Raw genomic sequence first — 25128 nt, forward strand, 5'->3', positions numbered from 1 at the left:
ATATTCCCCTTTTCCCAGAAGAAATCAAGGAGGGTGAGAAGTCTTTGAATCTGTCACTGAAGAGGCTGCTGGTGAATTTGAAAAGCAGATTTCTTAGTGTGTAAGCCAGATTGCAAAGAGTTGAGAAGTGAGCAGACTTCAATGGCTAAGAGTAAAGTGATAACCTGAATAATAATAGGATAGAGCTATTTTTAGTATGTTTTGATAACCGTATGCCTTTTTAATTTTTACTTCAATTCTACCAAAGCACACCCACTGTATAGATGCAGACACGTGCAAACCAGTCACACGGAATAGTTTCATAATGGATTTGCATCTTGAACTAATTGAAGCCCAGCACCGAATGGCCGTTGTGCTTCTTGACCAATTGCAAGGTAGTAGCCATCAAAGCAAATAACTTGTTCTGAATCAGTTTTAAGACAAGTTCAAGTACAGAATCAATTTAATTTATAAACAGTGTTCTTGTTGACTAGGTGTTTTCCAGATAAATTTCATTATTTTATTTTTTCTTACTTCTCCGATAAATATCAATAGATATCTTTCATTATTTCTTTACACCTTGCATAGCAAATCAGTAAACTTCTAAAAAATTAAATTGTTTGAGCTATAGTAAATTATTGATATTTTCTTAATTTAATGAAGCAAACATTTATTGAGTCTCTATCAAATCTAGGAACCATATTAAGCTTGGTCCAAATAAGACACAGCCTTTAATTTTGAGCTTCTAGATAAGTAAGCCAACTATAATAGTCAAGGTTAATAAATGCAATAGAAGTGGGCTCAGAGTGTTTGTTATGGGCACACAGAAGAGTATAACAGGCAAGAAAGTCAGGGATGGCTTCTTGGAAGAAGTGATAGTTGACCAGAAGGCTGTCTTTATCTTTATCTTCATAAATATCTTTATGAAGAAAATCGAGAAGGAGGCAGTCATTTTGAATGGAGAAAGCAACTTTTAGTAAGGTGGAAGCAAACAATTATATGGTGAAGTCTAGAAACTGCTGGAATTTTCTTATGGCTGCAGTAAAGAGCACACATGGGAGATTGACACAGATAAGCCTAGAGGGGTAGATCACAGATCTTGAAGGATTAAAGGGTTTATATTTTATCCTAGAAGCTATTGAAAAATTTAGAAAGACATCTCTGACAGCAGTGTGAAAGGACAGATGAGTTGGACCTAAGTTGTTTTTGCCTCATTATTTAGGTAAAGAGGTCAAAACATTAAAAAAAAATGCCGATAGTAATTCTAGTGTGCATATAGAAACACAACTACTCAAGTTTCAGAATAAGATTTAAAATATCATTAGGTCTAAAAATCTCTTCTGTTTGAGGTTAAATTTTGATAAAGCCAAGTTACTCCTGGCATGATTATATAGTCAATATTCATTTAACTACCACTTCCTCATTTTAAATTACTGAGTAATTATAGAATAGAACTGAGTGTTCCAGCCTAACATGACTTCTGATCTCTGTCGAATACATTCAGATGTCCCATCATATATACAGCTAAACAAATTTAATCAAATGCTGGTTAATTAAATAATTTTTGAGTGCAGACTTTTTCTCCTCAGCTTTATTAAGATATAATTGACATACCACATTATGTAAGTTCAAGGTGTACAACGTGTAGATTTGATACACTAACATATTGCAAAATGATTACTGTCATAGCGTTGGCTAACAGCTCAAGCATGTCACATAATTCCCGTTTCTTTTTTTGTGGTGAGAACATTCAAGATTTACTCACTTTGCAACTTACAAGTGTCTACTACAGTATTATTAACTATGATCCATGCTGTACATTAGGTCCCCAGAACTTATTCATCTTATGTACCCTTTGACCAATATCTCTCCATTTTCCCACTTCCTCAGCCCCTGGTAACCAGCACTCTGCTCTCTGTTTCTATGAGTTTGGGTTTTTTAGATTCCACATATAAGTGATGCCATACAGTATTTGTCTTTCTCTGTGTAACTTATTTCACCTAGCATAATGCCCTCAAAGTCCATCCATATTAGTGCAAATGTCTTTCTCCTGACTGAACAATATTCCACTGTGTGTGTGCGTGTGTGTGTGTGTCACATCTTCTTTATACGTTCACCCACTGATGGATATTTAGGTTGTTGCCATATCTTAGCTATTGTGAATAATGCTGCAGTGAACATGGGACTGTAGATATCTCTAAGATCTTGTTTTTATTTCCTTTGGAGATATACCCAGAAGTAGATTGCTGGATCATGTAGTAGTTCTATTTTTAGTTTTTTGAGAAACCTCCATAGTGTTTTCCATAGTGGCTTAACCAATTTACATTCCCACCAGTAGTGTATAAGGGTATCCTTTAATCCACAGCCTCGCCAATGTTTATTATCTTTTGTCTTTTTTGATGATAGCCATTTTAATAGGCGTGAGGTAATATCTTATTGTGGTTTTGATTTGCATTTCCCTGATGATTAGTGATGTTAAGCATCTTTTCATGTACTAGTAGGCCATTTGTATATTTTCTTTGGAAAAATGTCCATTTAGTTCCTCTGCCCATTTTAAAATCAGATTTTTTTATTATTAAATGGTTTGAGTTTTTTATATATTTTGGATATATCTATAGATACCTATATATCTATATATAGATAACCGACTTTAAAAAAATGCACAACATGAGAGTTGCAAGTTAAGTTTTATTTGGGGCAAAATGAGGACTATAGCCTGGGAGACAGCATCTCAGATAGCTCTGAGTAACTGCTCCAAAGAGGTAGAGGGCAGGTCAGTATATATGTGATTTTGGTGAAGGGGGAGTACATGCAATGAAGCACATATTTTTTGCAGAAGGTTTCTGCTAGTCATGAGGAGCAGATGTCATCATGAAAGATTTTAGAGCTTTTCTAGATATGAGGGGATACAAGAATTGGGCTCATAAAATCAACTCCGGAAAATAGCTAACTATCTGAAGACCGGTTCTGCCAGTTTTTCCCAGAGCACAGAGTGCCTCATTTCTGCTCTCCACCCTGAGCTCCTTTCAGGGGATGTTGAAAGTCAGCAGCTGCAGCAGCACATGATTTAACCCTTGTAGAGGTAGTTGGCAACTGTCAGTGGCAAGTGCCAATTTGTAGTTGACTCTCTCTCTCTCTCTCTCTCTCTATATATATATGTATATATTTACATAGGATTAGTTATTATTTCTTTGCAATATCTCTGGATCTGCTTGATGTTTTTCGCTGCTTTATTGAACTGCCACTCTAGCACAGATTATCACTTTTTTTCTCCTGTCATTCTTCACTCTTGTATGCTGCTGTCTGACTAATGTTGCCTAAATACTGCTTTTGTCATTCTTATTCAAGAACTTTACAGTGGTTGTCTACTGATGACTGTGGCATTAAATGTGACTCCTGTATTGGGCATTCAGAGTGTTCTTGCAATCTCATCCTTCTTATCTCCAGTGGTTATAATCATGAGAGCTATCACTTAATTAGCGTTTATAATACCCTAGGTACTGAGAGAATGATGCATTATTTTCCGCTTTGTGTTGCTATTTCCATGAAGATAAATTTCCTTATCCTTTGCCATTAAAAAATCCTTATATCCTTTAACGGTGTCTTTTGGCATCTTTTCATCAATCAGTCATCATCCCATGGTGACTCATGTGCATTAGCACAAATAATTAAACCTCAATAAAAGGGGTTTATTGTAAGGTTACTACAGGTACACTCATGTACCTTTAAGGACAGAAACAATATATTGCCAGGTCTTTTGAGGGCCAGACCTGGAAAATCAAGAATCAGTGCAATATTCTCCATCTCCCTGGACCAGCATACCTTTATCTGCTTCTCCCTCATCCTGTTATCTCTTTCCTGGACCACCGTGATGGTCAGTCCTAGTTGCACACCAGGATCTCTCACTGCTCACAACCAACTGGCAATAATTTGTGTGTTAGTTGAAAATCTTGAGAGAGGCTCTGATTTTATCAACCACAGATAGAGGAGAGTGGAGGTCTTCATGTGGTACCCAGAGCTCTTGCAGGAACCATGGATGGAGCAATTTTGAAAAGTTTATGAAGAGGGAAAGTGAACAAAAGTAGGTTGGACCCTATTTATCAACCTTCAAGATAATTTTATTTAAGGTGAAATAGAAAACCAAATATTGTTATAATTTAAAAATTCTTGAACTTCTCATACAGTAGCAAATAAAAGAATTTAATGATAAAACTGTATTAGATTTGTTTGAATTTTTATCTATTAATGAAAAAAAGATGACATGATAGAGGAAGCAATAATTTTACAAATAGTTACTCTTTAGTGTTTAGAAAATATTTCCTTTCTTGAACATAAACCTAATTGTGATAACAATTTCCTTCTTCTCCTTCTTATTCTTCTTCTTCAGTTTTGCAGACTCCAACTGTTAGCAAAAATATATCTACCAAAGGTCCAGAAAAGCCAAAAAAACCTGGAAGTCCTGATTGTTTTACAGGTAATTAAATTTTGGATCAACTGTCTTTCCACATTTTTTAAAGATAGTTTTTATGTTGCCCTTTTGGTGAAATGTTTGTTTGCTTTTACAGAATTAAGTGTAATGAATAAAATAAGGAAGAATAAGCTATCCAAAGCAATTTACTTGATGCAGAAAACCCTTCTAATGTTTGAGAAAGATGCAACCTGTACATCTCTACATAACTTCTTGACGGTAACAATATATCATTTCTTCTTTTAGTCCTGACATGCAACCCCTGTTAAAAATGAATGATTTATTTCTCTTTGCTAAAAATAATGTGTTGCCGTTAACATTAGATTATGAACTTTTAGATTTGCCGTGTCTAGTCTTCTCTATGTGAAGTGCAATAGTTCTAAGCAGGGAAATTAATCTGTATCTCCAGCCCTGAACTCTCCTGAAATGAGAAGTTCTCTGTCTGCAGGGAAACCTTACATGGGGAGCTAAATAAAATCAGAAGGATTCAAAATGAGGTAAATCGTAGAATGTAAGTGACACTGTGCCAGCATAAATGCATTCCTTACTATGGAACTAAAATACTTAAAGTCCATGGGCTAAAGTACCTTCTCTCAGATGGATATTGCTGATTTATGGACCAATTGCCTTGCTGTTGTTGTCTCTCTCTGACCTGGAAATTGTTCTGTCTTCTTACTTATTCATTGTATGTCGATTTTAGAGTTTCAATTTCTGAGGGGAATCACATTTCTGTTTTATTTTTGCCCCTGCGTATCACAAAAGTTTGATTGTGTTGGCAGAATGAATGGCATATGATGAGGTAGAGAATACAAGTAGCTTGACTGACAAGGGAAAGAAAAGAGTAAGTCAAAGCTAGGGGAAGGATACGGAGTTTAAGAGGAGTTCGACATATAGGGGGGGTCCTCTAATAGAAGAGGGAAGGGGATGAGATTGAAAGCACATGTTAAGTGATTCATCTTCAGTGGAGGGTGGGCTGCAGAGCATAGACCTCATCCTCTGATATAAAAGGGAAGGCGGCACAGACAGATGTAGATTTCAGTAAGTCCGTTGGTGTGGAGGCAGAGAGTTGAGTGGATGCCTTCTTATCTCAATCATCGGTAAAATAGGAGGCAAGGGAACCTGCCAGCCATGGAGAGTGAGGGTGGCTAGTTGGACTGGGGAGAGAGAAGGTGATTGGAGAGTGGAGAGGAATGGATGAGGGAGCTGACTCTAAGTTAAAGGACTGGTCAGCATCCTGAAGTTCTGGCTGAGGTTGAAGACCATGGATTTTCAGGTGGCCTCATCTGCATGCTGGTATGATATTATCCTGGTGTGGTATTCTTAGTAGCTGTGACAGTAGAACATTTGTGACAGTAGAGATTTGTACTGGACTGGATTTTTTTTTAAAAGCACGAAAGTATAGGTTAAAAGTTCATAATGAAAAATGGGTGCAGATTGTGTAGGGAAGGAAGTAACGCCATCAAGACTTTAAAAGACTTGGTAGACTATGGAGATATCAAGAGATTGGGCATCTCTATGAGGTCAGGGACCAGAAAATCAGAATCTGAGAGAGCTAGAAGGATAGGTGTTTGAAGTTAGAAAGTATTGGGTCGACCAAAAAGTTCATTCCGGATTTTCTGTAAGATGTTATGGAAAAACCTGAACGAACTTTTTGGCCAATGCAATAGAATATTGGAATTTTAGATTTCTGGTATGTAGTACTTCCTGATCATAAGTCCATCACTTCATTCATCCAACATATGTTTTTGAGCGCCTATGATCCATTCAGCAAATGTTTTATTGCAAGTTGACTATGTGCCTGGTATTATGCTGAGTACAAGGGATAAAAACAAACAAAAATCTTTTCTTTATTCAACCAATATTGATGGATTGCCTGCTCTTGTGGTCTCTGTCTTCAAGATAAATCCAGTCTATGGGAACATAGACGTGTAAGTAGGTGATTATGAGTCATCGTCATAGGTGCTCTAATTGCAAGAGTGCCAGGGGAATTCAGGAAGGGAATACCTAACCCAACAGTGGGGAATATTTGAAGAAACATCCAGAAAAAGTGACATGAAGTTGAATACTGAAAGACAGGCAGGAGTATCCAGAGAAAGAGAAAGACAAAAGTGGAAAGGACATGCAAGGCAGAGAGAACAACCTGTGCAAAGGTCCTGAGGCTAGAAAGGTCATAGAGTGCTTGTGGTCCTGGAGGTCATTCAGTGTAACAGAAGCTTCGATGCAATGGCAAAGGGGAGGGAAGTGTTTGGAGAGGATGGTAAGAGGTGAGACCAGAGAGAAAGTAGAGTCTAGTTCGTAAGAAGTCTAAGGATTCTGGATAAACAGATGCTATCAGTGTTCAAGGTGGGGAAGTCTGTCCTGGCAGTATTAGGGGAGAGCCTCATTACATTAGAATTTCTAGCATTTGAATGAAGGAATTTGATGATGGTATTGGATAGTCTCAGCTGACCAGGCCAAGTGGTGTCTGATCTCTGCTGGAAGACTCCTGGGGTTCAGATCCATTTTCTTAGCAGATGCTTCTGCAGCCACTCGCTACTGCCTAGTGCTTGGAGGACATTAGTACTTCAGTCCTATTTCCATGGCAGGTAAAACTTATCTTTCTTTTAGAACTGTTTCTCTCAGGACTCATCTCATGGCCTCTCACAGTCCAGAGAGAGTAAAGCCTCTGGGATTTTCCCTTTTGTTTTATTATGATGCAATCTTGTCTTTATATTATCATAACATGCCCATTGCCCTGTTAGGTCTCTGTCTTTCTACCACTGTGACTGGGAACACACGGGAGATGTGAGCAGTCTGAAGTTTTCATGTTCTCCTTGTGTATCTTTTCCTTCTATTTCTTAAGTGAAACTATTTTAACTTAAGAAAAATTATAATATCCTCTTAGACTCATGAGAGGCATTTAGAAGCTCTACTTTTTATGAGGAGCCCTCCATAAGGATTGTCACCAGCTGGGAAATGTTGAATATTTATTTAGAAGTCCTGAAATCTTCTATAGCCACCTCTGCTCCTCCGTGGCAGTTTTTCATCCTAGTGTTAAAGCTTAATGATCAGTCCTCAGGGTACTCTCATAAACAACAATGTTATGGCTCAAATAATTGCCAAAGTTTCTTTCCTTAAAGAAGACAAATAAATTTCATTCCCTTGGCAGTCATTTTCTTTTGGGCTATATTACAGCATGCTTTACATGATCACGGTCTGGTAATAAAATTATCCCCAAATCAGTATCTGATGTGTCACCTGATACCATAAAAAAGATTTGAAAAGCCTGGGTCTTTGCAGAATCCTTAAATAATTTGTACCCTGTTTTAGTTTTTCAGAAGTTTCCCGACCTTGTGGAGATGGATACTCTCATCAGGTGTCTTTTATTTCACGTCCATTAAAGGTGGACTAGCTTGTTGCCACGGATGACGGACAAACCTTTGATAAGAACCCATTAGCCTTCTAAAAGAGATGGTTGGCTTTTTTTCTTGATTGTGGGGCTTTATTTTTCTCATTTCCCTGTCTCGGTTATTTGACTTCTGGAAGTCCATATTGGCATTTTACACATTATACCTCAGATTTATTTTAATGGATTGCACCTAGAACCAGCCTGAGATGTCCCTTATTTTCTACTTCTGATAAATAGAGGAATCAGCATATGGCTTATGATCATCACTCCTAGTTCACTTCAGAGTCCAGCGGCCCAACATTCAACATCTTTGCAGAACAATTCCTCACTGGGAAGAGGCAGGAATACTCCTCAATCCAAGTGCTAAGGGTACCAGGGCAGGGTTGTATACTGTTGTTTTCTGTCCAGCATTTATTTCCCTCTTCCAAACATCACCTTTGGAGGAATTTCTTCTTCCCCACTAGAAGAAATCAGGTAGGACTTTTCAGGGCCTCTCTTCTCTGCCAGCCAAGAGGAGGACTGATGATGCAAGCTAGGCTGATTGGTTGCTCCCTCCTTGGAATCTGAATCTTGAACAGAGGGATAAAAAGACAAAAAGTAGTGGCATTCATTCATTCCAATGCCTGTGTCCTGATTAGAATATGTTAGTTGTGTTCTGTAGACCCTCTTGCCTCTCTGGACCTGCTGTGCTCCAAGCCTTATGTTGCTGTTGCTTCTGTTGTAAAGAGCCCTAACTGATGCACCTAGTGTTCCCCTAGGACTATATGTTGAAACTTAAATCAATAATTGACATGATTTTAGCAGTTCCAAAATCCAGTCATAATGCTTCAACTCTAAGCAAAGGAGCATTATAGATTAGCAGATTATTTTTTATAATCAACACAGAATCTAATTTTATGGTCCTAATTTGAAACCAGAACTAATGAAGAAGCCCAGGTCACTAGAAGTTCTAACCACTCCTGGCTTTAATACTTCCTGAATTTACATCTTGATGGCCCCTAAATACCATTGTATTAACTATGTTAACAGTAATTGGATTACCAAGTGAAATGATTTTTCCTATTTTATAGCATTTTAGTCAAATTAATTCTATTTGCTTTTTTTAGGAAAAATATATGTAAGCCAATATTTTTCAGAGATCTTCTCAGTTCTTTTTAATTGTTCCATGCTGAAGTCTTCCTCATAAAGAGTAAAACCCGTTTTGATTCTAACCCCCCTCTTTTGAGGTCATGTTTTGACCCGCAGTCTTCAAACTACTGACAGAGATTTTAGAATGTTTACATTTTAGGATTTTTTTCTTTTAAATATTTTGACGTTATTGCATAGAAAACTTCATCTCTGGTTGCCTCTCCATGCTTCTTTTTAACTTCACTTTGTATTAAGACAAGAAATCATAATGGTTAGGAGTATAAGGGTCTTGGATTAGAGTTTTGGTACTGCTGCTGACCAGCTGTATGACCAAGGTCAAGTTACCCATGCTCTGTTAAGTTTTAATTTCTTCATCTGTAAAATGGGTGTTCTTGGGAAGATTCAGTGAAATGATGCCTATAAAATGCTTAGCATTTGGCATAGAATAAGCAGTCAATAAATGTTAGCCATTAGTATTACTACTATTTTATCTTCTAATTTAAGCACTCTGGAATATTCTATTTTGTCATATCAGGATGATTTTTGGTGCTTTAGACATATTTTTCTCTATCAAACTACACACTTCTTTCTCTCTTTTCTCTTAGATCTTTTTTTTTTAACATCTTTATTGGAGTATAATTGCTTTACAATGGTGTGTTAGTTTCTGCTTTATAACAAAGTGAATCAGTTATACATATACATATGTTCCCATATCTCTTCCCTCTTGCATCTCCCTCCCTCCCACCCTCCCTATCCCACCCCTCTAGGTGGTCACAAAGCACAGAGCTGATCTCCCTGTGCTATGCGGTTGCTTCCCACTAGCTATCTATTTTACGTTTGGTAGTGTATATATGTCCATGCCACTCTCTCACTTTGTCACATCTTACCCTTCCCCCTCCCATATCCTCAAGTCCATTCTCTAGTAGGTCTGTGTCTTTATTCCCGGCTTGCCACTAGGTTGTTCATGACCTTTTTTTTTTTTTTCCCCTTAGATTCCATATATATGTGTTAGCATGCTGTATTTCTTTTTCTCTTTCTGACTTACTTCACTCTGTATGACAGACTCTACCTCCATCCACCTCACTACAGATAACTCCATTTCTTTTCTTTTTATGGCTGAGTAATATTCCATTGTATATATGTGCCACATCTTCTTTATCCATTCATCCGATGATGGACATTTAGGTCACTTCCATGTCCTGGCTATTGTAAATAGAGCTGCAGTGAACATTTTGGTACATGACTCTTTTTGAATTATGGTTTTCTCAGGATATATGCCCAGTAGTGGGACTGCTGGGTCGTATGGTAGTTCTAATTTTAGTTTTTTAAGGAACCTCCATACTGTTCTCCATAGTGGCTATATCAACTTACTTCCCCACCAACAGTGCAAGAGGGTTCCCTTTTCTCCACACCCTCTCCAGCATTTATTGTTTCTAAATTTTTTGATGATGGCCATTCTAACCGGTGTGAGATGATATCTCATTGTAGTTTTGATTTGCATTTCTCTAATGATTAATGATGTTGAGCATTCTTTCATGTGTTTGTTGGCAATCTGTATATCTTCTTTCGAGAAATGTCTATTTAGGTCTTCTGCCCATTTTTGGATTGGGTTGTTTGTTTTTTTGTTATTGAGCTGCATGAGCTGCTTATAAATTTCGGAGATTAATCCTTTGTCAGTTGCTTCATTTGCAAATATTTTCTCCCATTCTGAGGGTTGTCTTTTGGTCTTGTTTATGGTTTCCTTTGCTGTGCAAAAGCTTTTAAGTTTCATTAGGTCCCATTTGTTTATTTTTGTTTTTATTTCCATTTCTCTAGGAGCTGGGTCAAAAAGGATCTTGCTGTGATTTATGTCATAGAGTGTTCTGCCTATGATTTCCTCTAAGAGTTTGATAGTGTCTGGCCTTACATTTAGGTCTTTAATCCATTCTGAGTTTATTTTTGTGTATGGTGTTAGGGAGTGTTCTAATTTCATACTTTTACATGTACCTGTTCAGTTTTCCCAGCACCACTTATTGAAGAGGCTGTCTTTTCTCCACTGTATATGCTTGCCTCCTTTATCAAAGATAAGGTGACCATATGTGCTTGGGTTTATCTCTGGGCTTTCTATCCTGTTCCATTGATCTATGTTTCTGTTTTTGTGCCAGTACCATAGCGTCTTGATTACTGTAGCTTTGTAGTACAGTCTGAAGTCAGGGAGCCTGATTCCTCCAGCTCCATTTTTCGTTCTCAAGATTGCTTTGGCTATTCGGGGTCTTTTATGTTTCCATACAAATTGTGAAATTTTTTGTTCTAGTTCTGTGAAAAATGCCAGTAGTAGTTTGATAGGGATTACATTGAATCTGTAGATTGCTTTGGGTAGTAGAGTCATTTTCACAATGTTGATTCTTCCAATCCAAGAACATGGTATATCTCTCCATCTGGTTGTATCATCTTTAATTTCTTTCATCAGTGTCTTATAATTTTCTGCATACAGGTCTTTTGTCTCCTTAGGTAGGTTTATTCCTAGATATTTTATTCCTTTTGTTGCAATGGTAAATGAGAGTGTTTTCTTAATTTCACTTTCAGATTTTTCATCATTAGTGTATAGGAATGCAAGAGATTTCTGTGCATTAATTTTGTATCCTGCTACTTTACCAAATTCATTGATTAGCTCTAGGAGTTTTCTGGTAGCATCTTTAGGATTCTCTATGTATAGTATCATGTCATCTGCAAACAATGACAGCTTTACTTTTTCTTTTCCGATTTGGATTCCTTTTATTTCTTTTTCTTCTCTGATTGCTGTGGCTAAAACTTCCAAAACTATGTTGAATAATAGTGGTGAGAGTGGGCAACCTTGTCTTGTTCCTGATCTTCGTGGAAATGGTTTCAGTTTTTCACCATTGAGGACAATGTTGGCTGTGGGCTTGTCATATATGGCCTTTATTAGGTTGAGGAAAGTTCCCTCTCTCTCTGCTTTCTGCAGGGCTTTTATCATACATGGGTGTTGAATTTTGTCAAAAGCTTTCTCTGCATCTATTGAGATGATCATATGGTTTTTCTCCTTCAATTTGTTAATATGGTGTATCACGTTGATTGATTTACGTATATTGAAGAATCCTTGCATTCCTGGAATAAACCCCACTTGATCATGGTGTATGATCCTTTTAATGTGCTGTTGGATTCTGTTTGCTAGTATTTTGTTGAGAATTTTTGCATCTATGTTCATCAGTGATATTGGCCTGTAGTTTTCTTTCTTTGTGACATCTTTGTCTGGTTTTGGTATCAGGGTGATGGTGGCCTCATAGAATGAGTTTGGGAGTGTTCCTCCCTCTGCAATATTTTGGAAGAGTTTGAGAAGGATAGGTGTTAGCTCTTCTCTAAATGTTTGATAGAATTTGCCTGTGGAGCCATCTGGTCCTGGGCTTTGGTTTGTTGGAAGATTTTTAATCACAGTTTCAATTTCAGTGTTTGTGATTGGTCTGTTCATATTTTCTATTTCTTCCTGGTTCAGTCTCGGCAGGTTGTGCATTTCTAAGAATTTGTCCATTTCTTCCAGGTTGTCCATTTTATTGGCATAGAGTTGCTTGTAGTAATCTCTCATGATCGTTTGTATTTCTGCCGTGTCAGTTGTTACTTCTCCTTTTTCATTTCTAATTCTATTGATTTGAGTCTTCTCCCTTTTTTTCTTGATGAGTCTGGCTAATGGTTTATCAATTTTGTTTATCTTCTCAAAGAACCAGCTTTTAGTTTTATTGATCTTTGCTATTGTTTCCTTCATTTCTTTTTCATTTATTTCTGATCTGATCTTTATGATTTCTTTCCTTCTGCTAACTTTGGGGTTTTTTTGTTCTTCTTTCTCTAATTGCTTTAGGTGCAAGGTTAGGTTGTTTATTTGAGATGTTTCCTGTTTCTTGAGGTAGGCTTGTATTGCTCTGAACTTCCCTCTTAGCACTGCTTTTGCTGCGTCCCATAGGTTTTGGGTCGTCGTGTCTCCATTGTCATTTGTTTCTAGGTATTTTTCGATTTCCCCTTTGATTTCTTCAGTGATCACTTCGTTATTAAGTAGTGTATTGTGGAGCCTCCATGTGTTTGTATTTTTTACAGATCTTTTCCTGTAATTGATATCTAGTCTCATAGCGTTGTGGTCAGAAAAGATACTTGATTCGATTTCAATTTTCTTAAATTTACCAAGGCTTGATTTGTGACCTAAGATACGATCTATCCTGGAGAATGTTCCATGAGCACTGAGAAAAATGTGTATTCTGTTGTTTTTGGGTGGAATGTCCTATAAATATCAATTAAGTCCACCTTGTTTAATGTATCATTTAAAGCTTGTGTTTCCTTATTTATTTTCATTTTGGATGATCTGTCCATTGGTGAAAGTGGGGTGTTAAAGTCCCCTACTATGATTGTGTTACTCTCGATTTCCCCTTTTATGGCTGTTAGTATTTGCCTTATGTATTGAGGTGCTCCTATGTTGGGTGCATAAATATTTACAATTGTTATATCTTCTTCTTGAATCGATCCCTTGATCATTATATAGTGTCCTTCTTTGTCTCTTGTAATAGTCTTTATTTTAAAGTCTGTTTTGTCTTATATGAGAATTGCTACTCCAGCTTTCTTTTGATTTCCATTTTCATGGAATATCTTTTTCCATCCCCTCACTTTCAGTCTGTATGTGTCCCTAGGTCTGAAGTGGGTTTCTTGTAGACAGCATATATATGGGTCTTGTTTTTGTATCCATTCAGCCAGTCTGTGTCTTTTGGTGGGAGCATTTAATCCATTTACATTTAAGGTAATTATCGATATGTATGTTCCTCTTCCCATTTTCTTAAATGTTTTGGGTTTGTTATTGTAGGTGTTTTCCTTCTCTTGTGTTTCTTGCCTAGAGAAGTTCCTTTAGCATTTGTTGTAAAGCTGGTTTGGTGGTGCTGAACTCTCTCAGCTTTTGCTTGTCTGTAAAGGTTTTAATTTCTCCATCGAATCTGAATGAGATCCTTGCTGGGTAGAGTAATCTTGGTTGTAGGTTTTTCTCCTTCATCACTTTAAATATGTCCTGCCACTCCCTTCTGGCTTGCAGAGTTTCTGCTGAAACATCAGCTGTTAACCTTATGGGGATTCCCTTGTGTGTTATTTGTTATTTTTCCCTTGCTGCTTTTAATATGTTTTCTTTATATTTAATTTTTGATAGTTTGAGTAATATGTGTCTTGGCGTGTTTCTCCTTGGATTTATCCTGTGTGGGACTCTCTGTGCTTCCAGGACTTGATTAACGATTTCCCTTCCCATATTAGGGAAGTTTTCAACTATAATCTCTTCAAATATTTTCTCAGTCCCTTTCTTTTTCTCTTCTTCTTCTGGGACCCCTATAATTCGAATGTTGGTGCGTTTAATGTTGTCCCAGAGGTCTCTGAGACTGTCCTCAGTTCTTTTCATTCTTTTTTCTTTATTCTGCTCTGCAGTAGTTATTTCACTATTTTATCTTCCAGGTCACTTATCCGTTCTTCTGCCTCAGTTATTCTGCTATTGATCCCTTCTAGAGTATTTTAAATTTCATTTATTGTGTTTTTCATCGTTGCTTGGTTCCTCTTTAGTTCTTCTAGGTCCTTGTTAAATGTTTCTTGCATTTTGTCTATTCTATTTCCAAGATTTTGGATCATCTTTACTATCATTATTCTGAATTCTTTTTCAGGTAGACTGCCTATTTCCGCTACATTTGTTCGGTCTGGTGGGTTTTTACCTTGCTCCTTCATCTGCTGTGTGTTTCTCTGTCTTCTCATTTTGCTTATCTTACTGTGTTTGGGGTCTCCTTTTCACAGGTTGCAGGTTCGTAGTTCCTGTTGTTTTTGGTATCTGTCCCCAGTGGCTAAGGTTGGTTCAGTGGGTTGTGTAGGCTTCCTGGTGGAGGGGACTAGTGCCTGTGTTCTGATGGATGAGGCTGCATCTTGTCTTTCTGGTGGGCAGGTCCATGTCTGGTGGTGTGTTTTGGGGTGTCTGTGGCCTTATTATGATTTTAGGCAGCCTCTCTGCTAATGGATGGGGCTGTGTTCCTGTCTTGCTAGTTGTTTGGCATAGGGTGTCCAGCACTATAGCTTGCTGGTCGTTGAGTGAAGCTGGGTCTTGGTGTTGTGATGGAGATCTCTGGGAGATTTTCGTTTGGTATTACATGGAGCTGGGAGGTCTCTTGTGGACCAGTGTCCTGAAGTTGGCTCTCCCACCTCAGAGACACAGCCCTGATGCCTGCCTGGAGCACCAAGAGCCTTTCATCCACACGGCTCAGAATAAAAGGTTGAAAAATAGAAAGAAAAAAAGAAAGAAGATAAAATAAAATAAAGTAAGATAAAATAAAATAAAGTTATTAAAATAAAAATAATTATTAAGAAAGAAAGAAAAAAATTTTTTTTCTAAAGTAAAAAAAAAAAACAAAAAACAAACAAAAAAAATGGACGGACAGAACCCTAGGACAAATGGTGAAAGCAAAGCTATACATACACTCACAAAAAGAGGAAAAGGGGAAAAAATAATATATCTTGCTCCCAAAGTCCACCTCCTCAATTTGGGATGATTCGTTGTCTCTTCAGGTATTCCACAGATGCAGGGTACATCAAGTTGACTCTGGAGATATAATCTGCTGCTCCTGAGGCTGCTGGGAGAAATTTCCCTTTCTCTTCTTTGTTCGCACAGCTCCTGGGGTTCAGCTTTGGATTTGGCCCCGCCTCTGCGTGTAGGTCGCCTGAGGGCGTCTGTTCTTTGCTCACATAGGACGGGGTTAAAGGAGCAGCTGCTTCGGGGGCTCTGGCTCCCTCAGGCCGGGGGGAGGGAGCGGTATGGAGGAGGCGGGGTGAGCCTGCGGCGTCAGAGGCCGGCGTGACGTTGCAGCAGCCTGAGGCGCGCAGTGCGTTCTCCCGGGGAAGTTGTCCCCGGATCACGGGAGCCTGGCAGTGGCGGGCTGCACCGGCTCCCGGGAGGGGAGGTGTGGAGAGTGACCTGTGCTTGCACACAGGCTTCTTGGTGGCGGCAGCAGCAGCTTTAGCATTTCATGCCCGTCTCTGGGGTCCGCGCTCATAGCCGCGGCTCGCGCCCGTCTCTGGAGCTCCTTTAAGCAGTGCTCTTAATCCCCTCTCCTCACGCACCAGGAAACAAAGAGGGAAGAAAAAGTCTCTTGCCTGTTCGGCAGCTCCAGACCTTTTCCCAGACTCCCTCCCGGCTAGCTGTGGCGCACTAGCCCCTTCAGGCTGTGTTCACGCCGCCAACCCCAGTCCTCTCCCTGGGATCCTACGGAAGCCCGAGCCTCAGCTCCCAGCCCCCGCCCGCCCCGGCGGATGAGCAGACAAGCCTCTCGGGCTGGTGAGTGCTGGTCCGCACCGCTTCTCTGTGTGGGAATCTCTCCGCTTTACCCTCCGCACCCCTGTTGCTGCGCTCTCCGCTGTGGCTCCGAAGCTTCCCCCCTCCGCCACCCACAGTCTCCGCCCGCGAAGGGGCTTCCTAGTGTGTGGAAACCTTTCCTCCTTCACAGCTCCCTCCCACTGGTGCGGGTCCCGTCCCTATTCTTTTGTCTCTGTTGTTTCTTTTTTCTTTTGCCCTACCCAGGTATGTGGGGAGTTTCTTGCCTTTTGGGAGGTCTGAAGTCTTCTGCCAGCATTCAGTGGGTGTTCTACAGGAGCAGTTCCACGTGTAGATGTATTTCTGATGAATCTGTGGGGAGGAAGGTGATCTCCACGTCTTACTCTTCTGCCATCTTCTCCTCTCCCTCCTCTCTTAGATCTTGTAAAGCTTATATTTTATTCTCAGCAATATTCTTTGCCAGGATTCTTGGATATGACAACCTACTTTTCATCTTCTTCTAAAATGTACATAATATTGTTGAGAACCCAGAATATACCTTGGGAGATCTACTAGATGAGTAATAAATATGGCACTTTATCATTCCAGTCTTGTGATAGTTGTTTAGGTGTGTGCTAATCACATCCTTCCAGATTGCATTACCTCTTTCTGCAAGTGTTTTGCTGCACTGTGGATGTTAAGTCGTTTTCAAACGTATTTAATGTCAATCTGTTATCATAAGCCTTGAGTAACTTGTAAAAAGAGACAGGTCACACATTCTCTAGTGGAAACCATAGGCAGAGAGATTTGCATTCAGACAATAGTACTTTGGACTTCAGTACTATTGTTTTGTGGCAATAAAACAATATGTTTTTTTAAAAATTGAAGTGCAGTTGCTTACAATATTATATGTTACAGGTGTACAATACAGTGATTCACAACTTTGAAAGGTTATACTCCATTTATAGTTATTATAAAATATTGGCTTTATTCCCTGTGTTGTACAATATATCCTTATAGCTTATTTTATTTTATTTTAATTAAAAAAATTGTTATTGGAGTATAGTTGACTTACAATGTTATGTTAGTTTCAGGTGTACAGTAAAGTGAATCAGTTATTCATATACATATATCTACTCTTTTTTAGATTCTTTTCCCATATAAGTCATCACAGAGTATTAAGTAGAGTTCCCCATGCTATACAGTAGGTCCTTATTAGTTATCTATTTTTTATATAGTTGTGTGTATATGTCAATCCAAATCTACCAATTTATCCCTCCCCCCCTTTCCCCCCTCGTAACCGTAAGTTTGTTTTCTATATCTGTGACTCTATGTCTGTTTTGTAGATCAGTTCATTTGTACCCTTGTTTTTAGATTCCACATATAAGCGATATTACATGATATTTGCCTTTCTCTATCTGACTTACTTCACTCAGTATGACAATATCTAGGTCCATCCATGTTGCTGCAAATGGCATTATTTCATTCTTTTTTATGGCTGAGTAAATTCCATTGTATATATGTACCACATCTTCTTTATCCATTCTTCTGTCAGTGGACATTTAAGTTGCTTCCATGTCTGGCGATTGTAAATAGTGCTGCAATGAACATCAGGGTGCATGTGTCTTTTTGAATTATAGTTTTCTGCAGATATACGCCCAGGAGTGGGATTACTGGATCATATGGTAAGCAACTGACCAAGGATTAATCTCCAAAGTATACAAGCAGCTCATGCAGCTCAATATCAATAAAACAAACAACCCAATCCAAAAATGGGCAGAAGATCTAAATAGACATTTCTCTAAAGTAGACATACAGATTGCCAACAAACACATGGAAAGATGCTCAACATCACTAATCATTAGAGAAATGCAAATCAAAACTACAGTGAGGTATCACCTCACATCAGTCAGAATGACCATCATCAAAAAATCTACAAACAATAAATGCTGGAGAGGGAGTGGAGAAAAGGGAAGCCTCCTGCACTGTTGGTGGGAATGTAAATTGATACAGCCACTATGGAGAACAGTATGGAGGTTCCTTAAAACAGTAAAAATAGAACTACCATATGACCCAGCAATCCCACTACTGGGCATATACCTTGAGAAAACCATAATTCAAAAAGAGTCATGTACCACAATGTTCATTGCAGCTCTATTTACAATAGCCAGGACATGGAAACAACCTAAATGTCCATCAGCAGATGAATGGATAAAGAAGATGTGGTACATATATACAATGGAATATTACTCAGCCATAAAAAGAAACGAAATTATTTGTAGTGAGGTGGATGGACCTAGAGACTGTCATACAGAGTGAAGTAAGTCAGAAAGAGAAAAACAAGTACCGTATGCTAACGCACATATATGGAATCTAAAAAAACGGTACCAATGAACCTAGGGGCAGGACAGGAATAAAGACACACGTAGAGAATGGACTTGAGGACACGGGGAGTGGGGAGGGTAAGCTGGGACAAAGTGAGAGGGTAGCATTGATATATATGCACTGCCAAATGTAAAACAGATAGCTAGTGGGGAGCTGCTGCATAGCACAGGGAGATCAGCTCGATGATTGAGAGGTGGGATAGGGAGGGTGGGAAGGAGGCTCAAGAGGGAGGGGATATGGGGATATACGTATACATATAGCTGATTCACTTTGTTATACAGCAGAAACTAATACAACGTTGTAAAGCAATTATACTCCAATAAAGATATAAAACAAACAAAGCAGTATGTTTTGTTAGACATATTAGGCAACATGTTGGCCATGGATAAGCAAGTCACATCCGTATTGATAATACTTTCTCTTTCACAATTAAGTAGAGCTGGTTTCATGCAAATTTTTCTATCTTGATTTTTTGGGTCTTCTTTTCTGGTGATATTTCCTCCTTCTACTTGAGGAACCCCCTTTAACAAACCCCTAATCACTTTCTTTTCTTTAATTGAGGTATAATAGACAACATTGTATTAGTTTCAGGTATACAACGTCATAATTCCATTTTTATATATATTGCTAAATGGTCACCACAAGTCTTATTAATTTATGTTATTATGTATTAATAATATATTATTAACTTATGTAATTGTCACCATACAGTTACACATTTTTTCTTGTGATGAGAACTTTTAAGATCTACACTTCTAGCAACTTTCACATCTGCAATACAGCATTAACTATATTCACCATGCTGTGCATTATATCCCCATGACTTATTTATTTTATAACTGGGAGTTTGTTTTTGACCCTCTTCACCCATTTTGCCCACCCCCAACCCCCCTACCTTTGGCAACCACCAATCTATTCTCTGCATCTGTGAGCTTGGTTTTTGTTTTTTTTTTTGGTTGGATTCCATATATACGTGAGATCATATGGTGTTTATCTTTCTCTGTCTAGCTTATTTCACTTATCATAATGCCCTCAAGATCCATCCATGTTGTTGCAAATGGCAAGATTTCAATTTTTTTAATGACTGAATAAAATTCCGTTATTTATCCATCCATCTCACATTTTCTCTATCCATTCCTCCAGTGGTGCACATTTAGGTTATAAATGATGTTGCAGTGAACATGGGAGTGCATATATCTTTTTGAATTAGTATACTAATCACTTTCTTATAAGTGGAATTTTATTAGCAGCTCAGTGATTTACCTCACTAAGTTAGGATTTTAATTTCTAACTAGCATTAGGTCTACCTTGAGTTCTATTAGAGAATTTATCTGATTTACCTAAATCAAGGACTTGGTCTTAGACTTTTCTCTTGTTACCTTTCACTTAAAACTTTAATACATTTATTAATCTATTTCAAATTGGACCATGGGATCTGAATTAGGGGGTCTAAAGTTAAAATTGGTCAAGACCCAATCAGAACGTTTTAGACATGATGTCTTAAAATGAGTTATAGTAAAGATCATCCTCCTCTTTTATAATTTCATATGTCTTTCAGTCAAAACATATTGAGCCCAAAGAGATAAAGCACTGTCCTTGCCACCAAGAACATTGCTTGATCAGTTTTAAGTGTCCCCTTCTCTTCAGTTTTTTGGAATAGTTTGAGAAGGATTGGTGTTAATTTAAATTTCTGGCAGAATTTGCCACTGAACCCATCTGGTCCTGGACTTTTCTTTATTGGGAGGTTTTTGATTACTTATTCATTTTCTTACTTGTTACTGGTCTGTTCGTATTTTGTTGCTTTATGATATTTCACTATTGGTAAGTTGTATGTTTCTAGGAATTTATCCATTTCTTCTAGGTTATTCAATTGTTGGCATATAATTGTTCATAGTAGTCTCTTATGATCCTTTGTATTTCTGTGGTATCAGTTGTAATGTCTCCTCTTTCATTTCTGATTTTATTCATATGAGTCATCTCTATTTTTTTATTAGTCTAGCTAAAAGTTTGTCAGTTTTGTTTGCCTTTATAAAAAACAAGGTTTTATTTTAGTTGAGCTTTTCTATTGTCTTTATGGTCTCTATTTCCCCTCTGATCTTTGTTATTCCTTCTACTAACTTTGGACTTAGGTTTTTTGTTCTTCTCATTCCTTGAGGTGTGAAGTTAGATTGTTTATTTGATATCTTTCTTTGTTCTTAAGGTGGACATTTTCACTAAAAACTTCCCTCTTAGAACTACTTTTGCTGCATCCTATAAATTTTAGTATGTTGTGTTTTCATTTTCATTAGTCTTATGATACTTTTTGACTTCTCTTTCAATTTCTTTTTTTTTTTTAATTAATAATGAATCTTAAAAACTGTTCAAATATCTTTTTGGCCATTGAGCCTGTAATCATATTTTTCTCATTTGATTTATAGATAAATTAAATTATATCCTTAGACTTCCTAATATTAAATCATCCTTTTATTCCTGGGAGAGAGACAATATAATTACAGTACATTATTCCTTTAACATATTGTTAGATCAATGTATTAGTATTTTATTTAGGATGTTTACATTTATATTTGTAAGGAGATTGCTCTATGTTTTTAAGTGCAGTCATTTTTTCAGGTTTTGTTATCAAAGCTATTATAATTTTAGAATATTCTTTGAGGAGCTTTCTCTGTAGTTAGAAATTTTAAAAATGGCATAGGAATTAATCAGTTCATTGAGATTAAAATATTTTTAAAAATAATATCAGTTGAGACTGACGCTTGCGGGAAATAGTTTTTTGGGATATCTTTCCCAGTTTCTTTCATCATTATTCCTGTGTTCAGGTTTTTCTTCTTGAGTCAGTTTTTGTATTTTCATCTCCAGTGACCAGGGATGCTGTGCATCTTTTCATGTGCTCACTGGCCATTTGTGTATCTTCTTTGGAGAAATGTCTATTCAAACCCCTTGTTCATTTTTTAATGGGATTGTCTTTTTATTATTGATTTGTAACGGTTCTTTATATATTCTGAATACACGTCCTTTATCAGATATATGATTTGCAAATATTTTGTCCCATTCTGTCAGTTGTCTTTATTTTTTTGATGGTATCATTTGAAGTTTTTAATTTTGATGAATTTCAATTTATCTACTTTTTCTTTTGTTGGTGTGCTTTTGGTGTCATATCTAAGAAACCATTGTTTAACTCAAGGCTGTGAAGAAATTTACTCCTATATTTTCATCTAAGAATTTTATAATTTTAGCTCTTACATTTGGGTCTATGATTCATTTTGAGTTAACTATTTGTATATAATGTGATGTATGGGTCTCACTTTCTTCTTTTGCAGGTGGATGTCTAATTGTCCCAGCACTGTTTGTTGGAAAGGCTATTCTGTTTTCTATCATTCAATTTTTTTTTTTATATATGGTTTTTTTGTTTGTTTTTGTTTTTGTTTTAAAATTTATTTTATTTATTTATTTATGGCTATGTTGGGTCTTCGTTTCTGTGCGAGGGCTTTCTCCAGTTGCGGCAAGTGGGGGCCACTCTTCATCGCGGTGCGCGAGCCTCTCATCATCGTGGCCTCTCTTGTTGCAGGGCACAGGCTCCAGATGCGCAGGCTCAGTAATTGTGGCTCACGGGCCCAGCCGCTCCGTGGCATGTGGGATCTTCCCAGACCAGGGCTCGAACACGTGTCCCCTGCATTGGCAGGCAGACTCTCAACCACTGCGCCACCAGGGAAGCCCTATCATTCAATTTTAATCTTTACTTGGGTTTTGGCTTTAGAGCTCAATTAGAGTCTTTGCTTTTTAACTTTATGTAAAAGAGGAGTTTAACTCATTTACATATATTATTATTGGTGTTATAGTTAGCCTTACTATATTTATTTTGAAATATTATTTAGATTTTCTGATTTTTATGTTTTTTTGTTTCATGTGATATCACTAAATGTGTAACCTTTTAAAAAGGTGATTGCCTTTCTTTTAGGTTTATAGAATAAGTACTTTTGTATATTTTATTTGTTTTTGCTGATAGTAAGAAACTATCAATAATTTGGTTTTAAATAATTTTATAAACCACATATACCAATAGTCATTACTTGAGAGTCACATTTCAAGTTGCATTGAGTGTAGGTGTATAGTTTATAAGTATCAATGCAGATAATTTTGTTACGAAATTTTTAAGGACAATGAAATATGATGGCAGATATTCAGAGGGTTTGATTTGAAAATGAAATATATTAATGTATGATAATAATGATAAACATGTTAGACATATAAATATAATGTCATTGCCTTAATAGCTATTGTTCACTTGGCCTTATTTAGTAGCTATTTTTTACTTCTGGAAAATCATTCAGTACTTGAAATATGTATACCACTGAGCCTCAAAAAATACATATGTCAAGATAATGTTTAACATCACCAGAATTCTCCAAATACAGTGAAGTTCAAGCTCTTGAAATGTGTTTTCCTATTTTCACACTTTATTATAGGAAGCATATTCTTTAATTGAGAAGACCGAAGCAGAACAAAGTGTACTGTATTCATATCAGAAATGTGTGGAAGTTGCCAAAAGAAAGAAAAGCGGAGTCCCTCCTCCACCCATCCTGCTAGCCCGAACTCATTGTTCTGTGACGTTAAAACCTGCTCCATTTATTTCTGATGTTAAGGTATGTTGTCTATTATGATCTTTACCTCACGGAAAGCAATGTAAGTAGTTTTGTGACTATAATGATGGATACTTTTATTGCCTTTAGCGCTTGAATAATCTTATTTATTAATATAAACACTGAACACTGGGATTAGTATTCCAGTGTCTTAACTATCCGTAGTTTCTTCATGACCCTTTTGCCTTTATGCTGTTTCCCTTTTGGCTCCTTATAGCTTTGCTATAAGAAGCTTACTCCTGTATTGCTACACCCAGATATATAGTAAGGAGAAATGAGAGAGAAACATTTCGAAGTATCTTCCTCACCATGACACAGTCATATGTTGACATCCTAGTGTGCTCAACTTTGAGAAGGTTTCCTGAAATGGAATCAGGCATTTGAAGGGGATAGAAGTTACTCTGAGAGCCAATGATGAAGATAAGAAAATTTGGGGGTGGTGAATTTAGAAACTCTTCCAAAAGTTCTTCTGTGTAAATGGGGATTCTTTTAATGCAAACAAATGATAATTCCAACCACATTATAAGTCATAACTCTTTATGTATTTATTGAAGCTCTTTCTCCCAGCCCCAGTGCCTTGGAACTTAGCCTAAATGGGACTGTTATTTGAGATTTAGTTTCCTCATAAGCATTTGGTTCCACCTAATTTATATTTTAAATATTACATTTTCCTCTTTTGGGTGATGAACACATGCTCTTTGGTGTTGTAGAAAAAACAAAGTTGTTTCTTTGATTATTCTTAGGATGTTCTGCTTGAACTTAAATACATCGTCTTGATATAGTGGAAAGGGCATGGGCTTTGAAGTCAGACAAATACAGATTTAAAATTCTAGCTCTACCCCAGCAGTATGACCTTACGAAATCTAAATATACTTTCTGAGGGTTTTTTAAATATTTGCTTTTGTTATCTTTTCATTTGTAAAATGTTTCTTCTGTGAAAATTAAGTGAGATATTATATCATATTCTTGGCATATTAACCGATGTCCTTCCATCCCTTGTGTTAAACATAGGTAGTAAAGTTAGCTAAAATCAGTTAATGAGGTTATACGCTGTGATTATATTATCTGATGATTTTTTTTCCATAAATTCTGTCCAATGAGCATTATTGAGTGTCTGCTATCTGTCAAGCTCTATGTGAGGTAACATATAAAAATAAACACAAATAAAGCATGGTTCCATATTTTGAGAAGCTTCAGACTAATGAGAGGTGGACATCAGTGAGAAGTAATACCACCTTCATAATGCCTTATAATTGGAGGAATAGAAGAAACATTCATCCTAACTGTGCTATAATAAATGCATTATTGCAGTTGCTAGTAGTTTTAAAATTCAACTTTGGATTTTGGGGATCTGTTTAAGAATAAGGATCACTGACTTTGGAAATTCAGTACAGAACTAAGACTGGATGATTTGCCAAGAGTTTTTGTTTGTTTTTACTTGAATGTTTTGATTTATTTAACCAGGTTCTTATTTTTTATGTATCTCTAATTAGTAACTAGTTTATTTCATAATGCTTATTAATAGGAAGACATAAGCATCCCATACTTGACCTGTACTTGTAGGACTTGTCACTCAGCACATGATGTGAAGTTGATGTATATTATGTGTTGGTAACGTTGTGTGCTCCTGGAAATTATACCTTCTGTTACCCACTCCATAGCACTAGATGGTGCTATGGACTTAAATACATTTTCTAGTTTGAGATTTCAGCCATCTTTTGTTTTATCAAAACCTCTTGTTAAGGCATTTGTTGCATTAACATCTGTTTTAATGGTTGAAAATGCTAGTGTTATTTATAAACTTTTACTTCCAAAGTTAGTGGTGGTTTGTCGATGGTGTCGT

The 25128-nt window shown here is 37.2% G+C and overlaps 1 protein-coding gene across 1 annotated transcript in view; it reads left to right on the forward strand.

Annotated features, from left to right (window-relative positions):
• CFAP54 (cilia and flagella associated protein 54) overlaps window positions 1–25128 on the forward strand; it is a 311831-nt gene that overhangs the window by 67864 nt on the left and 218839 nt on the right. The window contains exons 17-20 of the mRNA XM_082349512.1: window positions 248–374; window positions 4367–4453; window positions 4545–4666; window positions 23112–23288. Of these exons, the coding sequence (XP_082205638.1) occupies window positions 248–374; window positions 4367–4453; window positions 4545–4666; window positions 23112–23288 (513 nt within the window). The remainder of the gene's footprint in view (window positions 1–247; window positions 375–4366; window positions 4454–4544; window positions 4667–23111; window positions 23289–25128) is intronic.

Source organism: Balaenoptera borealis (assembly GCF_965194805.1).
Source record: "Balaenoptera borealis genome assembly, chromosome: 13".
Lineage (NCBI taxonomy): Eukaryota > Metazoa > Chordata > Mammalia > Artiodactyla > Balaenopteridae > Balaenoptera > Balaenoptera borealis.